At 44.5% G+C, this 18,296-nt stretch overlaps 1 protein-coding gene across 18 annotated transcripts in view; it reads right to left on the bottom strand.

The window, feature by feature from the left end:
• The window catches only part of Pard3 (par-3 family cell polarity regulator), a 543,701-nt gene extending 528,061 nt beyond the window's left edge, over positions 1–15,640 (bottom strand). For all 18 annotated transcript variants that reach the window (XM_027404768.2, XM_027404778.2, XM_027404773.2 and 15 more), the window contains exon 1: positions 15,388–15,640. In XM_027404768.2, the coding sequence (XP_027260569.1) occupies positions 15,388–15,507 (120 nt within the window). In that variant the 5' untranslated portion in view covers positions 15,508–15,640. The remainder of the gene's footprint in view (positions 1–15,387) is intronic.
• Positions 15,641–18,296: the final 2,656 nt, after the last annotated feature.

Here is an 18,296-nt window from a genome sequence, read left to right as displayed (position 1 = left end):
TGACTGAGTACATACAAGGACAATGTTGCACTACTCGCCTCCCGATCTCCGTCTCAAGAATGGCAGCTTCCTTATCCTGACTGGGAACTCCTTCTAGGATCCTGAGATATGGCAGAAGATGCTCAACAACAAACTGGGGACCTGCATGCTGAAGCACCTCACATGGTATTCTAGCTAACAGCAGCTGCTAAGTCCCACCCTCAGGATACCCCTACCAACACTAGACATGTACACTGGATGGGGGGAGGAGAGGAGAAGGAAGGGGAAGGCACGGCAGGGGAGGGCTACCAGTAGCTATGCTAACAGAAAGAATGATGCCTTAATACAGATGGACCTTCTGAGGTCTTCTGAGGTTCACAGATCTCTGGTAAGAAATGTCCTAAGATGCAAAACACAAAATGATGTAAATGAAATGCCCTATGTCCAGCCAAAAAGTGTCTCCAGGCTTCTCTGTCATGCCCTGCCTAGCACACAGTTGTATACTCAGAAGCAGGCATGAAAAGAAATTCTAACCAGAGAAGCACTTAGTCCAGTACTCATGCCTTCTTCCCAGCTGTACCACAAAACAAACTTAGCTGTCCTGTCTATAATCGCAGACACCCAGAGGACCCAGTGAGACTGGCCACATGGTTTATGCTTTGCAGCCTTTCCTTTCTTCGCTGTCCTCTTCACTGCCTCCTAGCTATCTTTTCACTGCCTCTTCTCAATATCTGGACCCAGCTGTGGGTAGTAGAGGAGCTACTAACCCAGACCACACACCAGTGAGGGTCAATAACCAGGGCTGGCTTGCACCAGTTGGCAGAACACTTTCATGCACAAGACTCTAGGTCCAACACCACATTGGGGGCAGAGACAGAAGGATCAGGAGGAGTTCAAGGTCATCCTCAGCCACACAATGAGTATGAGGTAGGTCTGGGATACCTAAGACTGTGTCTCAAAAAAAGACGGCAAAAAGTAAAACAAAAGAGTTTTTAACTAGGAGCTATCAGGACAACACAGTGGGTAAAGAAAGGTACCTGCCACCTAAAACTGATGACCGGGGTTGGATCCTCAGGACCCATATGGTGAAAAGAGGGAACTGATTCTCATAAGTTGTCCTCTTTATCTCCAAACATGCACACATTTGGAGATAAGAATACTTTTAAAGAATTAAAATAAATTATTATTATTATTAAAATAGATTATTATTATTATTAAAATAAATACTTTTAAAGAATTCATTATTAAAACCAAAGGCGTATCTAGTACCTGTGCTATCAACTGTTTGCACAAATAAGAACCAGTAAAATTACGGGACAGATTAAAATGTAGTGACTTGGAAAGTCAGATAGGACAATGTACTGTGGAGCAACTACCAGGAAGAGACCAGCCTTAAGCTGACATTTACCACTGGTGCACGGGACAAACCAATACCCATAGAAAGGCAGTTTGGATTCCACATCCCAGGATCCAATCACCTGAGAGATCTGTAGACTGGCACAAACTAGCCACTCTTCATCCTGGTTGCACAGGAACCTGCATGAGCTTTGCAGAACTGTTGGCACCCAGTCCTGACTCAAGTACTTTTACTGTGTCTTTAAGCTCAGACAGTGGTCTTTAAAATCCTTTCAGGAGTTCTTGCAGCACAAAGGTTGAGTTCTGACTGTTCCGGCAACACTTGCCAATCTATGTAAAATGCAGACTCTCAAACACAGGGTCAAAATGCTGAATTTCTACGTGATGCAACTTCTACTGGCCCAGGGTCCATAGCTAAGTAACCAAGGGCTTTGACAGCCAACTGATCCTCAGCAGCAAAAGTGCACTTATTCCCCGAACTCCTAAGTCATTTAAGCAAACTTAAGACAGATGAGAACATGCTCTTCTGGGGAATTCCTGTAGAACTGCAATATGTGGCCACACAGTGTGTCCTATGCAGGGAGAGAGTCATAGTACAGGCTCTGCATTATCAGAGATGTGCATGAGAGTGTCAAACAGACATATCTGTATAGCCTTGTCCATAAGTCCAACATTCCTCACTGGGGAAGTGAGGATTTCATCACAGGCAACCCTCTCTGGGGGTGAACATGCACACGGGTAAGGCACTCAGCCATAGCATGCACCACTCTCACCACCCCACTCCTGGGAGTGACCACAATCACTACTGCTTCCTGGCATCTCTACAGGGTCTCCTCCCACCTCTCTGAAATGCCCTTGAAATAAATTTAATCCAAAAAAATATGAGTAGCCTTGTGAAAGGCCCTTTCTCAACACTCCCAAAGTTGATTGGCAAGTTACTCATGCCCCAGCACAGCACTCTGGTGAGAGCTTTCCACCATCACCCTGACCTAAGGATCTTTGTGGCATCAAGAGCAAAGACTGGGTAGTGATATCAACACCCTGAATCCATGAAAGCACCTTCCCCTTTAATGGGAGGATGAAACCAAAACCACTCTTATCAAAGCAGATTACAATCTGTCTAAAACTCTTTCAGTACAGGTTTCCTTTCAAACTTTTCCTTCTCTTGCTGGATCTGGCCCAGAGCTTACTATGTAGACAAAGCTGGCCTCACACTTGAAGTAATCCTCCTGCCTCTGCCTCCCAAATGCTGAGACAAGTACGTACCACCAAGACCAACTTCTACCATTGCATCTATCAAATATGTGACTGTCTAGAATGTTTTTGGAAAGCACTGTTTATCATTTTATTAGCAAAACACAAAAACAAAGTAGACCAGAAGTATGTAAAATCCATCTTGGATCTAAAGAGACAGATAAAGCTTCACATTCCAGGGAACTTTCTCTGCAGCAATGTTTACAAACAAATGCTGAAAGGGAGAGTGAAAAGAACATTGCCCAAGTGAGAGGCTTTGTTATTCTAATCACTGCTTAGCAACATCCTAAGTCTATGTGAGGACAGAAGGAAGCATGATTTTAATTAATACAACCTCGAAGGCCCAGAGGCAGGGGCCAACACTGTGTTCCAGGGCAGAGAGATGGGAAGAGATGGTCCTCTTGAACACAAAGCTATGTGCCCTTGATGTCGTAAGTCTAACCTAACACCACCTCCTGCTCTACCCCAAACTCACCACACCTTCAAGATACCACTCCCTATTTCTCATACAATAAATAGGTCAATTCTTGGGTGAAGTCAAGAGGTGATTGGCAATGGGAGCCTTTAGCTGAATTAAGTATTAAATGGTGTGTCAATCAATCTGCCAGCACTTACAACTACTATACAAGCAAACGATGTTGTGTGTTCTTATATGCTGGCACAGATGCTGAAAATCACCACCATCTTGAGGTTCACAGAAGAGTAAAAGGGGGCTATGGGCACAGAAGTTACTGAAGTCTCTATAATCAAGGCTTAAAGCAGTCACAAAATTGTCTCCTTTCTCATTTCAATTCCAGGGTGGGTGGTTTCTATCCCCTAGAGTAGACTCAGAACTAATTAGTTAAGAAATCCAGTAGATCTTTAGAAGCCTCATGCATGTTACAAACAAATTACACTCACAGTTACGACCTCTATCCTTTCCAATTTTCAAAATGATTTTTAAGTGAAAATACAGATTTGAAGCCTTTCAAAATGTTCATAGAGACTCAGTTGGTAGATGGCTGCACAACACTCCCAAGGCCCTTCATTCCAGTCCCAGCACAGAGTAAACTGGGTGGGGTAGCAATCCAAGCACTGAGGAGGAAGACCAGAAATTTAAGGTCACATTCAGCTACACAGGCACTTTGAGGACAACCTGGGCTTCATGCAACTATCTTGAAAATATCAAATGAAGAAATAATTGAAATACAGCAAAAATAATTCAAACATAACTGTACGCTGATTAGCTTTTATCAAGTTGACATAAACTACAGTCTCCTGGGAATAGTAACTGCCTCCATCAGATTAGCTTGTGGGCATGTGTGTGGGGCACTTTCTTGAATAATGATTGATGTGGGAGGGCCCAGCCCTTTTGTAGGTGGTGCCTCCCCTGGGCAGGTGGTCCTGTATTGTGTAAGAAAACAAGTTGAACAAGTCATGGAGAAGTCAGTAAGCCACACTCCTCTGTGGTCTAGTGCTTCAGCTCCCACCTCTAAATGAGCCACAGGGCTAGAGATCCCTTTCATCTGAAGACCCACACAGACCCCTGCTACTGACCCTACCTGTCTTACTGAAGTCAGGTACAAGGGACTGCAGCTGTTCAAGGCCTGAGTGAGCTCACAGCAGCGTGAGTCCTAACCTTGTCCCTGGGACCTGCCAACAGTGAGTGGCCATGTAGCAAAAGGAGCTAAGGCTGTCAATGTTCCTGACTTCTCTGGAGTCTTGAAGATCAAGCACCTGGGGACAGTTGAGCACAACTTCTACAGGTGAGCTCCTAATGTCCTCCCCATGATGAGGGACTGTAGCCTGAAAACTGAAAATAAACCCCTTGCTTGTTTTTTTTGTTTGTGTTTTGGGGTTTTTTGTTTTGGTTTGGTTTGGTTTGGGTTTTTTGGTCAGTGTTTTATCACAGAAAGCTACTTTGGACAAAATATCACTCAATTTCCTTTAACACAGCAGTATGGCAGCTTCCATTGCTGCAGAAAATAGAAGGATTAATGGAAAACCCAGCACAGGGCAGAAGAGTAACTCATGGTACAGTGCAGGCACACGTGTAAGTCTATAGGCCACTGCATCCTATCCCCAGCAGCTTCGTGCAAAAACAAAAACAGAAGCCAGTTAAGATCAAGGAACAGATAATCGTCTCTGATCTGTTGCATCTGTACATTGTGGGACCCAGAATTGTTTTTCTTCTTTTCCAATGATTTATATACTAAACTTGAATTTCCATATAATATCTAGAAGAAAAAGTGATCCTTTAGCAGACCATCTTGAAAAACAACACTTGATATAGTAAATCAGATAAGAATCGAGCTGATTAATAAACTAGCCACTAAAAGTGGTTCTAGCCAATAATTAAAACCTGGGGAGGAAGAAAAAGATTCAATAAGAGTAAGAATCTATTACAAGGCAAGAAGATGATACATAATCACTTACTCTTCATGAAAGCTCAAGAAAAACAGCATCCCCAAGCAAGGAAGAGACCAGTTGACCAGTCAGATGTGAACATCTCTTAGCATGATTTTATAAGAAAAGCTGTTTATATAAACACACCCAATTGTCCACACCCAGGGCTGTTCTAGCCAGAGTGAGAAAAAAAAGAAGTCTATGCCAGTGGTCCTTACCAGTGACAACCTTACCAAAACTGAGCAATAGTTACAGATAACATGACTCCATCAACTTCTCCCAACACCTGCACTGCACACTTTCTGTTCTGAATACAGCTTTAGTCTAAGTCACCTAAGTAGTGTGGTACTGGGTCCAATGCCCAACACATACTCTAATAACAACAACAAAAATCATTCTCCTTGATCACTGGCAACAACCCAGTAAGACTGGGAACATTAAATACCCAAGATCAGCCTCAATCCCTTGTCACTCTGATACTGACACATCTGATGCTTAACAAGGAACGCTCCTCCTGCTAGACTTTCCAGTTCCAGCTACCTGAAACTGGATGTGTTTTTGCAGACATCTGGATTGTCATCAGTAGACCATAAAACATGAACAATAAAACTAACATCATAGAATGCTTAGCGGTTAATTAGCATTCCAAGTTTCCTTGAAAAAAAAAATCAAAAACCTTTTAGGATGTGCCTTCATTAATTAAATGTGTTCTTCAAGACTTGAACACTGGAATGGTCCAGCTTCCAAGTCCAACTGTTTTGACAGTGAGCAGACCACACAATGCAACTCTCACAATGGAGCCTGTGGATTTTTCTAGAACTTCAACCAAGGGGTGAAGATACCAAACCTTTAATGTAGAGTCAGTGGATTTAGGGGTTAGTCACATTCTGCACGACACTCAACCAGGAATCCATATTCTGCCTTCTCTGGCTCTTCTCTGGGCTGTCAGAAAGCTGTTAGCTGAAGGATAACCTGATGTGCAGGAATCTGTCCCCATTACTCACAATGCTGCACACTGGGTTTCAGAATTATAAATTATACATCTGAAATGCCTTTGTAATATAAGAAAATGTTTCCTGGAAAAGAACTTACACTAAAAAGTAGGTTTAATATTGGACTTAGAAATGACAATTAAAACACACACATGCAAGAACTGCCAATGTTCGTTTATTTTAAACATTAAAAAGTAAAACACAAAGCCTATGCTTATATCAACCACCTACACAAGACCAGCACTTTCTGCTTCATGGTTTTCATCTATTAATAACACCACATTGTGGTGAGCTGGCCATTTTTGTTTTGCAGGATGAACAGAGAGTTATTTTGTTAGGTATACAGAAACACTCATTTTTAGTGTAGGTGGTCATAAAAGGGCCTTTCTGAACCACAAGAACCTGTAATATACACTAGCTTTCTATTCTAAAAAGATACAAAACAAATAGAAGCAGAAAAACTACACAGGCCAAAACTCAACTCTGCGATATCTGAATACAGAACAGAGTGAGAAAAACTACTGCTCTGACATTGCTAACTACTTATAGATACATACAATGAAAATGTTGCCTCCGTATATGTATAGACATTTGGACACATACGGCATCCATTTAGCAGCAGGTTGTAGCAAATATTAGTTAAAACTCACAAAGGGAACAGTCTGAGGAAACCATCTCTGAGCATTTGATCCATCTTGTAAGACACATGTCCTCTATTCCACAAAGGCAGCTGGGGAACTGGGGAGCAGGGCTAAGGGAATGGGGTAACAGATGAGAAGCCTTCCAAGGGGGTATGATGACAAAATGGACAGGATGCAGAGGTTCATCAGGTGAGAGCTTCCCAGGCAGACAGCATGATAGACTACCCCAGCCCAAGGAAGCAGGGTAAATTTAGCCCACTGTGTTTAAAATCCCTACAAATCGTTTTCAGTTGGGGTATTTGGTTATCTCTGACACACAAAGACATGTTTTATGGGATTCTCAGAACTATAAAATACCTAAAAATGGAATCCTATTCATACTGGCTTATGTAATCTATTTTTAACATCTTTATTGATATATAATCATAAACCATAAAATTCATCTATTTAAAGTATACAATTGGGGTTAGAAAGATAGTTCATTCAGTTAAGTGCTTGCACACAAGTATGAGACCCTGGTCCCTTACCTCACACCCATGTGAAAGCAGGGCTTGGTGACACACACCTGTAATCATGAGGACCCCTGAGCTCACCAGCTGCCCAGTCCACACAATTCAGTGAGCTCCAGGTTCACCTAAGGACTCTGCCTCAAAAAATAAGGTGGAGTACCACTGAAGACATTATACCAACCTCTGCACTTGTGGTTGTACAACCATTATAACCACCTATATTTAGAATATTTAATCTCTCATAAAAGGAATAACAAGGATACAGAGATGGCTCTATGGTAAAGATCATTTGCAGATCTCTTTAGAGGACACAAATTTGGTTCCCAGAATGCATAACTGGCATCTCATAACTACCTGTAGCTCTATCCAGGCAACCCAAAGCCCTTTTCTGACCCTCACGATGACCTGCACACCCATGACATACACACACACAAAAAAAAAAAAAAAAAAATGGGGCTGCAGAGATGACTGAGTGGTTAAGAGTACTAGCTACTCTTGGAGAGGACCTGGGTTCACTTCCCAGAATTCATACTGAAGCTCACGATTATTTGTAACTCCAATTCCAAGGGCTCCAACACCAAGTACACACATGACATACATACATACAGGTAAGACACTCACTTACATAAAATACATCAATCTTAAAAAATTAACAAAAAATAAGTAAAGATCTTTTAAGAAATGAACTAGTTCTCAGTCACTCTTCATACTCCTTGCCAAAAGCCAAATATGTTGACCATATGTCAGAAGCTTAACACAGGGACTATTTGATGTCATGTTGAATAATGCTGTGATGAACATTTACATCTAAGTTTTTATATAAATGTTTTATTTCTCTTATCTATATATCAAAGAATTTTAAAAAGAAAATAAGCAACATTTTAGGACATCTGGACACGAAGCTTCAAGTTTTATTCTTGAGTGCCACTATTGATAGAGAAGAAGCAAGAGTGTTGGGTTTTATTGGTTTTGCTTTGACACAGTTTCATGTAGCTCAGAAGTCTTGAACTTGTTGAACTTCCAGCTGATCCTCCTACCCCTAGCTCAAAAGGGAAGGAATTACAGGTGTGCCTCTCCAAACCTGGTTCTATGCAGCAAGGGAGACTGAACCTAGGGCTGTTCTTGTGTAGGATGGGTGAGCAGTCAAACAAACAAGCTGAAGCTTGAACACAAGACTATTATTACATTACTTAATGGTGTAAACCACCAAAAGATGTAAGGCCAGACATAGGAAAGCATAGTCCCATGGAAGAAACGCATCTTCACATAGTCTTTCTGAAGTTTTTAAATCAAAAGAAGTAACAGAGGAAAAACATCAGACACTTTCCTATTTTAGTTACTAAATATTAAGTTTCTTTTCATTAGAATTTGACTCTCTAAGGCCGTGTACAGCGAGGCAGGCCTTTAATCCCAGAACTTAGAAGACAGTGGCAGAGGGAGCACTTACTGGGTTCCAAGGCAGTCAGGGCTACATAGAGACCCTATCAAAAAAGGAAGAAAGAAGGGGGGAGAGAGACAGAGAGAAGAAAAAAGGAAAGAAGGAATGAAGGATGGATGGATTTTCTAGCAAGACATGGTGGTACAGATATGTAACCAAAGGGAGGAGATCATCACAAGTTTGAGGCACCCTGAGCTGAAGAGTAAAACAGGGACTCAAAAAAAATGATATTCTATTTCCGTGTCAAACAGAAAGGGCACCAAAAAGATTTACCATGCCGACCACATGCTCTACTGCTATTGACCTAGGTCTAGATAGGAATGTAAAATTGAATTGATGGCTATGGAGGAGGGTGGATACTGTGTGTGCCTAAAATGCCAACTCCACCCAGTGGAAAATAACCTATGGAAAGAACCTACTGACCTAATTTTCCCCCATCTGTTTCCAACCCTAAAGAAAAAACGTGTGTGTGTGTGTGTGTGTGTGTGTGTGTGTGTGTGTGTGTGTGTGCGCGCGGGCGCGCACGCGCGCGCTGTTGAGTGTTTGCCGTCACAAGCATGCATCCAACGCCACAGAAAGGTAAGAACCTCCCAGGACAGATGGAGGATTTGTCTGCAGGTTAATGGTCCATGTGGGACTTTAAACATTACCTCCAACATGTAATTCATCCATGAGGAATTAAAACCACCGTCAGCCAAGCAGTGCTTCTCTTCAGCCAGATTCATTCTGTGAATCTCAAATCCTAAACACTTGCATTCACTTCTGGCCCAGCCCCAAGGATTCACACTGGAAGAGATGGAGGCACCAGACCGAGCCTAAGTACAGTCAGGGCCAGATTCCCATACTGCTTTGGACACATGCCTTGAACCTGACCAAGTGCACACTCCAGGACTAAGTTCTGCCTGATCTCACAGACAGACTGACCTTCTTGAAAATAGATGACATGAAAGAGAATCTTCCAGATTATCCAAACTCTCTTAGTTTTAGTTCTGATTGCACGCTGTATGTGCCACATGACAAACACAAAAGCCTAAGGTCCTTCTAACTAGCAAATGGGAATCAGTATATTCTCAGAAGACCATTCCCATATGGTATTAGTGTGATATGTTTACACTCAACTCTATTTACTCATCCTTTATGATAGCTATGTGAAAGAGATTTGCTAAGCAAGTGAAACTACAGTGAGGCACTTGAAACAACCATCTCACCTGGAAGAGACTCACAGCCCCATTGTACATACCCTTGAGTCCTACCAGGTACAAGAGCTCCAGGAAGTCCTTAGGAGAAGCGCAAAGTAAAAAGAGCCTCAAAAGACCAAGTACACATAGCCCACTCCCAAAGAGGACTAGCATGAGCTGAGGGTCAAAGGAAGACTGCAAAGAGGGAACAAGCATCCTAGGAAGAAGAAAGACAGCAGAGGCAGGGAAGTGCAGGGAAATCCAAGGGGCTGAGAAAAGGGTTATAAAGTCTAGAGAAGACGTCACAAGAAAGCAAGAGGTCACCAAAGACACTTGAACCTCTGAGACAGGAGGTAAGCCTTTTAACTTTATTTTCTTTTTCTCTTTGGAAGGCACAAACTGTTGCAAATAATAAAATGCCTTAAACTTCACTATTTCTTTTCTATTCTTGCCTATATCTTCTCTCAATCACTGTTATAATGTAACTTCCATCAAGTTTCCAGTAAGTTTGCAACTATGTAGCAAAATGTTGTCATGCATTCATTCACAAGAAATAGAGAGAGGGGAGAGAGAGAGAGAGAGAGAGAGAGAGAGAGAGAGAGAGAGAGAAATAAAGAAAATCATATCAACTACCAGGCATTTCTTAAAACCCTGATTAGTAAGTTTAGTAATTAGCAATATCCAAAAGAAAGTAGTTTTTTTAATTTTGTGTCCATAAGTTGTATTGTTTTGTTTTTGTTTTTGTTCTTTGAGATACTCACTGGCCTGGAACTAACTATACAAACCAAGCTGGAACTCATGACCTCTCTCTTGCCTCTCTCTCTCCCCCAGCCCTTGAACCACATCCCCTCCCTTAAAATTGTATTTAAACAACAAATTGCTACTAACTCACCATTAAAAGTCTGGTTGGAGAAGCAGAGGCCCAGCCAGCTGGTCTGAAACACTTAGAGCAGCCTTGGCATCCTCTGTTCCCTAGGCTTACTGAATCAACCAGCCCTTCTGATTGCACCATTGCATAAGCAGTTTTAAATCAACCAACTCTTCAATTAAATTACACTCTAAACAAAAGAGAAAAAAAGGACTGGAGAGATGGCTCAGTGGTTAAGAGCACTAGCTGCTCTTCCAGAGGACCTGGGTTCAATTCTCCAGTTCCAGTAGGTCCGGCACCCTCACACAAACATATATGCAGGCAGAACACCAATGAACATAAAAATAAATTATTAAAAAACTATTTTAAAAAAGGAGGTAAAAGCCAAGCAGGAACTATGGGATAGAGAAAAGTTGAGCGTGCTCTGTAGATGAGATATATCCGTGATTCAATCTTTACTGAGTAGCTTCTACAGACTAGATCTGGCTCAGAAGAATTCACATTCATCATGCTCAACACACACTTTATTCCTTCAAAGGAGATGAGGAAACTGAGGGTTAGCTTGCCCAAGGTTAAACAGCTAACACAGTCAGGTTACCAACATTTTTGCCAAGACAAGGCTACAAGGAGAAGGGAGATAAACAAAGGGGTTCCAGCCCACTCACTCTCATCTAGTCTTCAATCTCTTCCCCTTTTCTTTCCAACTAAACCAGGCTCATCCAATCAACTACTTGTCCTGTCTTTTCTGTTACCAAACCACATGACATCCCAGAGTCTCTCCCTGGCATTTCCTGTCCTCCACAGCCTGATCCTAACATAGGCCCTCCAAAACTCCAATGTTTCTGTTCCCATGATGCATTCCCTCACAATTTTATGATGGCAATACACTGTCCAGGTTCATACATCATGACTCCACTGCAGACCTGCAGATCCAGAACTATACCACTGCAAGGCAGGTGCTTTCTGGGGTCACTCAGCTACTCAGTTACAAAGCAAGGCCCTAAACATGACTAGCCATCCCTCCCACCAAACCCACTGTAAACCTTAATGACTACAAGATACCCACCACCCCTCCCTGCATAACAGTGGCTCTTTCTATGAAGTCCAGAGCACGGCATTATTGCACAGCTTTCCTACAATAAACCCCATGTTTAAAGCTAAGGTTCTGTGCTTACCAGAAATGGTAAGGCTCTGAGTACAGAAAGACACAAATGATCCTCCAATTGGACACACTCAAAAGCATACACATAACCTGGTTCTCAATATCTAGCACAGCAAATACTCAAACTGAGTCTTGATGATGGTAGGTAAATGAGGACAAATAGTCATTTTAGTCCATCAACATGTGACAACAAAAATGTTATTACACTAGCGTAAAAATATAGATTACAGCTGGGCAATGGTGGCTCATACCTTTAATCTCAGCAGCACTCAGGAGGCAGAGTCAGGTAGATAGATCTCTGTGAGTTCAAGGCTGGCTTGGTCTACAGAGCAAGTTACAGAACAGGGAGAGCTGTTACACAGAGAAACCCTGTCTTGAAAAACTGATGATTGATAGATAGATAGATAGGAATAGATAGATGGATGAACGAACAGACAGAATATGGATAGATTGACATACAGATGGATGGACAGATAGAGACAGATTGCACATGACTAAGGGTAAGTGGTCTAACACTAGCTTCTTAAGGGCATATCTGGTGCTAAAACATGGCATTTTCCTGGCCAGAAATTGATTTGTTCAACCTACAGAGAAAACAGCTCAAATAACGCAAACAGAATGCCAGAAAATTCACACCACCATACCACAAAGTGCTTAGTGCATAGAAAACTTGGCTTTTCTGTTCAGCTTTTCCTTCTTTTTTCTTCTGCTTCATGGGTTTTCATACATTGAACATGCTCTGCCTGACATTTTTCCCCAGCAGATGGTAGTTCATCATGTCTCCTGTCACCTAGCAACCTAAGCAAGATTTTACCACTACCTGGCTACCCAGTTCTTCACACAGAATCTATCCTGTCTTATTAAGCAGAAGAAATAAGAGAACAGAAGTTGCAACACTAACAGTGCTGATGTGTTTGCTCCCTAATGACCTAATGGGAGAAGTGTGAAAGGCTAAAGATTAATCTCAGTGATTACCTAACCAACCAAGAGGAAAAACAACAAATGGATGAAGCAGCTTTTCAGTTAATCTGTTTATTTTATGTGTATGGATGTTTTGTCTGCATGTACCACATTCATGTAGTGCTTGCTGAGACCAGAAGGGCATTAGATTCCCTGGGACTGGAGTTACACATGGCTGTGAGCCACCTTAATGAGGGTGCTGAGAATCCAACCCAGGTCCTCTGGAAGAGCAGCCAGTGCAGTTAGCTGCTGAGCGAGCCATTGCTTGGTTGATTTGGTTTTTGGCTTGTTTGGGCTTTTTTTTTTTTTTTTTAAGGCAGGGTCTCACTATGTAGCCTAGCCTTGGGTGGCCTAGAGCTTGCTCTATAGATGAGGCTGGTCTTGACTTCACAGAGATAGACCTGCCTCAGCCTTCAAGTTCTGGGATAAAGCTATGTGCCATCAAGTCCAGCCTTTTGTATACTTATGAGTCAACTTGTGATCCAAATACTGCAAAATCTATGGGGTGGGGGAGCTATTTAGCCCTGGCTGACCTGGAATTCCAGGTTCAGTAAGTCTCCATCTCAAAAAAGAAAGTGAGGGAGACTGAGAAAGACACCCAACAATGACCTCTGAATTCTAAACACACACACACACACACACACACACACACACACACACACACACACACAGCACCTCCTAAACTGAGCTTTTTCGAAACCAGTAAATCATCCTCCACTCTCTTATCTCTAGCAATCCCTCTCCCTTCCTTCCTTTTTCCCACGTGGTCATCTCAATTACTATTTAGTCCTGCTCTTTCTGTGACCTCTTCCCTACCCCTGATCCTTCACTATGAAATAGCCACTGCTGATTGTGAAGAACAGGCCACATATATCAACAAGGGTGCTCAACTCCATCCATCCAACATCCAAGAGACATCTTTTTCCCACAGCACAGATAAGCCACACCACAACTGCCTTAACCTGAGGGATCACAGAATCTTGTTTTAGATATTTCCCAGTTCATATTCTACAAAGAAGCAGTCCCTTAAATGCCTAGCACACACAACACAATAAGTGCTTAATTTGACCTGTGATAGGAAATGCTTAATTTCTATGAAAAAATTTAAGAATTCGGCCAATCAGTTACCTGTGTATTCCCCCAACAGCAACTTGACCGTTACCCGGGGTGTGCAAGATGCAACATGGCTAGTTTTACAAACAAAATCGGCAAAGCAGAGGGCAACAGCATCGGCACACTTCTATGCCCTGTATGTTACTGCCACCCCCCTCCCCCCCTAACAATGTTGGTCTTCAGAGTACAAAGACAACCTGGTTATTCCCTTACAACATTAAACCATCAACTAACTGTCAATCAGAAATGATGCTTAAAACACTTAAGTGTGAAGTTACAGAGGATTTCCCCTCTTGTCAGCTTTACAAGATAAACAGGTGCCCAATTACCACAAACGTTGTTTGATTTTTTAATGAATTCGACCAACTGGAAGAACACTTACAGCTGTTGAACTCAGCATCTCCTATCCCTGTATCAGATTCCTAACCATCCCCCAGTTTCCTTATAGGGACAATTTTGTTATTTTTCAAACACAGAGTAAAAGCAAAATAAAACAAAGGTATAACCATTTTGTCCTTTCTTTATTTTAGAGAAAAATGGAGGGTGGCCCATAAGCATTCGGCGACTTAGGCAGACAAAGCCACCTTCCCCCTCTCGCTTGTTCTGAAGTCACAGACGGCAGGCCACTCCACTACGGAACAGACAACAGACGGGAAATACCAAAGGGAACACATTCCACTCTGGTACAAAGGAAATATCCTCAGGTGCTAGAGCGAAACTTCAGCGTGGGCTGTTGTCAAACAGAGGGTAAAACAATCTAACAAAACACCCTTCCACTTCTGCCCCATTATGGAGGAATGCGGTTTAAGGGAGACAATGTTACTACTCCAGCAGGAAAAGAGAGAACCGACCCTCCTCCGACCCCCAGGCCCTGTGCAGCCCCGGCTCCGCACCCGAGCACATCCCGCGAGGTAAGGATGGAGGTTCGGAGGGTGTTCTGACTCCACAAGCGAGTACATGCTGAGGTGCTTAAAGGAGCCAAACACCGGAGCCACTCCATGGCCCCCACCGGAGTCCAGGAGCCGGGCCGACCCAACCAGGGCTGCCTGCGCGACCCCGAGATCCCGCAAGAACACAGAAGACCCCCGGCCCGGCTGCGGCTCCCGCGTGCACGGAATCACCCAACTCTTTTCACACCCCCAAAGTTCCGTGGCCAACCCTCCGCGACAGGCCTGCTTGGGGAGAGGCCTGGAGCTGGAGTGCCAGGGCCCGCGGTCGGCCGGGCAAAGGCGCCCCGCCAAGCTACGCCGCGCCTCCCGCGTGCCGCACTCTGCCTCTCCCGGTGCCGGCTCCGGGCGCCGAGCCGCCCACTCCGAAGCCCAGAGGACACAGGCAGTGTCCAGGGACTGTGCGGGTGGCGATCACGGCCCAGCCTGAGCGCGCCGAGAACTTTAAGCCGCAGGTCCGGGCCGGGGGGCGCCTATGAGGCAGCCCGACTGCCGCACTTTCCCTTTCCCCGCCTCCCGGTCTCCCTCCTCCGTCTCCAGGAAGCGCCATATTGATCCCCGCGCCTTCCCCGTCCGCTCCCCGCCGCGCGCCCCAGGCCACTTACCTTGGCCACGGCCTTCCGGTAGCGGGTCACCGCCTGCTGGATGAGGCTGAAAACTTTCATGCGGCCATCTCCACACGGCACGACCACCCGGGTCCTCCCGAAGCACACGGTCACTTTCATGCCGCCGTCCCTCGCTGGCCGTGGCCGGAGCGGCGCTGGGCCCGGCGACTGTACGCAGGGCGCGGTGGGGCCGCTGCGCCGGCGCGCCGGCGGCTAGGGGCGCGAGCAGACGGCGGCACGGGGCCGTCCGGTTACCATGTCCAGCCCGGCCGCCTTCGCCTGTTCTCGCCTGTCCCCCGCCTGGGCGCTTGCAGACTCTGGCCACCTGTTCGGCGTCTTGGCGTCTTGGCGCGCTCGGCGGCGGCCCGGGGCCGTGTGGCGCTCGCGCTCTGTTGGGACTCCGAGGAGGGGACCGCGAGGCAGGGAGGAGGAGCAGCGGCGGGCCGGGCGCACAGCACCGCGCGCAGGCGGCAGGAGGAGGCGCAGGGCGGGGCGCCCGGGAGGCCTCGGCCGCTGCCCGGCCGCTTGGGTCACCGCACGGCGATGCGCATCGCAGCCCGCGGCGCTGTGCCTGGGCTAGCGCTGGGAAGGGCGCGTCCTCCTCCGGCCCACTTACTGTAGAGCTGAGGCGAGGCCCACTGAGGGACGCCCCACCCACGCCCCCAAGGGCTCCACCGAGGTCCCCTCCCTTTCTTTGTGACTTTTAATCCCCTTCCTGGGAGAAAGCAGTTTAGGCTCAGGGACGCCTCTGGAGGCCAGCAGCCACCGAGTAGCCCCGGGGAGGATAGGGACTCGACTGTGGACGAAGCTCCGGGCTAGGTCTCTTTCTGTCCGCAGCAAGGCAGACTTTCTGTCCTAAGAGCCTGGCTCCGGTGCAAAGCAGGGCGGCGCTGTTCTGTAGCAAAGATTAATTGGCAGCTCCCGAGAGAGTTGGAGACGCTTGGACGCCCTGGTACTTCCTCTTGAGGCCACTATTTACCTAAAAGTTTCTTGGTGACCCACTTGTTTAAATAAGTAGGACTTAAAACCGCAGTTCAAATATATTTGTTTCTTGACAATTCTTCAGTCTAAGCAACTTAACACAACCCTCTGAAAAATACAGTCCGGACGCTCAGAGAGGGAAACTGTTCTTGGATATTCCCTCTATAGGCTGGCTCATAACTCAGGCACTAACACACCCCCAACTCCATAGGGAGTGGATGATACCCACACTCTAAGGTGTTTAATAACAACATGGACCAAGTCTAGAGAATGGCTAAAGCTGATTTCTGTCTTGTAAGATGTGGCTCTAAATAAATGTGTACACGTTGTCTTCAAAGAATGGCAAACTTCAAGAGAGTCACTGTTGGCCTGCGTTTGTCCCATACTATGCAGAAAGTTAATTTTGGCAGTTAATTTGCAGATTTCTGAGCCCGTTAAAGAGCCTGTGAGCCCCAGATGAACTTGAGCACTTAAAGCTGGCTCTGGGGATCGTCCATCCATTCCCCCTCCCTTTTTAAAGTAATAAATAAAACAGAGAAGTTCCTCGGCTTTTTGGAATCCTGCACATTCTCCTTGACTTTTAGACTCTAGGTCTGACTGCTCTCAAGCCACTCGATGATCACCGGTCCCAGCAAATGATGCCATCATGCATCCTCCCCTCCAACGTTTGTCAAGAAGGCACCCTCACAAGCCCACAGGAGAATGCTTGAATGAGCACGGCCCTGGGACTCATACTACTTCTATATGGCTTCATCTTTGAACTTGTCTATCAGTGACTGTACCAGTCATGCTATGCCAGTAACTCCTGCGGCCGTTTCCTTGCTTCAGACATTATCAGTACTTGGATCGTTGGGCCAGCAAGATGGCTCAACCTGTTAGGGCACCTGCCACCAAGACTACCTAAATTCCAACCTTAGAACCTACATAGTGGAAAGAGAGAACTGCCCCTGAAAGTTGTCCTCCGACCTTCACACACACACACACACACACACACACACACACACACACACACAGAGTAATAATAATAATAATAATAATAATAATAATAATAATAATAATAATACTTGAGCCCACAATAATTATGAATAATTAGTTAGAAATCATGTTTCTGTTTTTACACATGGGAGGAGTATAAAGTTGAGAATGGGTGTCATAAAAGCCAAAAACAAAAACATGGCACTAACCTAGGTTCAGATCTAAATTTAAGCACTAATGCCTTCTATATGACTTCATCTTTGAACTTGTCTATCAGTGTGTACTCATACTATTTCTATATGGCATCTCATTACTATTTCTAGACATTGAAATGGCAATACATAGTATCTTTGGTTAAAGAAACTACATTGTTATAATTAATTTCATTGATGTTCACAGCCTTGCCTTTTCTAGATGAGGAAGGAAGTTGATGAGATCCATTTCATAAATTGTGAGGATCAAACAAAATTACATACTAAAAGTCTTAATACCTGCTACTGAGTGGAGCATGTTACAGCAGCAGAGTCTACTGGTCTTGATGTAAAGGGTGCTAACAAAGCCTAAGCTGTGATAGCAAATGACTGGGGAGAGATAAGCAAGGAAATCTTGAAGTTGGAGAAATAACTAGGCAAGGTCTGGGGATATAGCTAGTAGAATGCTTCTCTAGTGTGTCCAAAGCCCTGTGTTTGATCACTAGCACTCCATAAAACCTGGCTATGATAATCCACACCTGAAATCCCACCCAACACATAGCCAGTAGTTTGCAAATACATAACAAGTTCAAAAACAGCCTGGCCTACATGAGACCCTGTATTGTAAAAAATAAATAAATAAATAAATAAATAAATAAATAAATAAGAAGTGTAAGACTTTATCTGACTAGTTAAATAGAGATGTGATTGCCATTAATTGTATGCATGATGTTAGAAAATTTCCCAAGCTTTGATTAGCAA

This window comes from Cricetulus griseus, chromosome 3 (genome assembly GCF_003668045.3).
Source record: "Cricetulus griseus strain 17A/GY chromosome 3, alternate assembly CriGri-PICRH-1.0, whole genome shotgun sequence".
Classification (NCBI taxonomy): Eukaryota; Metazoa; Chordata; class Mammalia; order Rodentia; family Cricetidae; genus Cricetulus; species Cricetulus griseus.
This window is presented reverse-complemented; position numbering and strand designations above follow the sequence as displayed.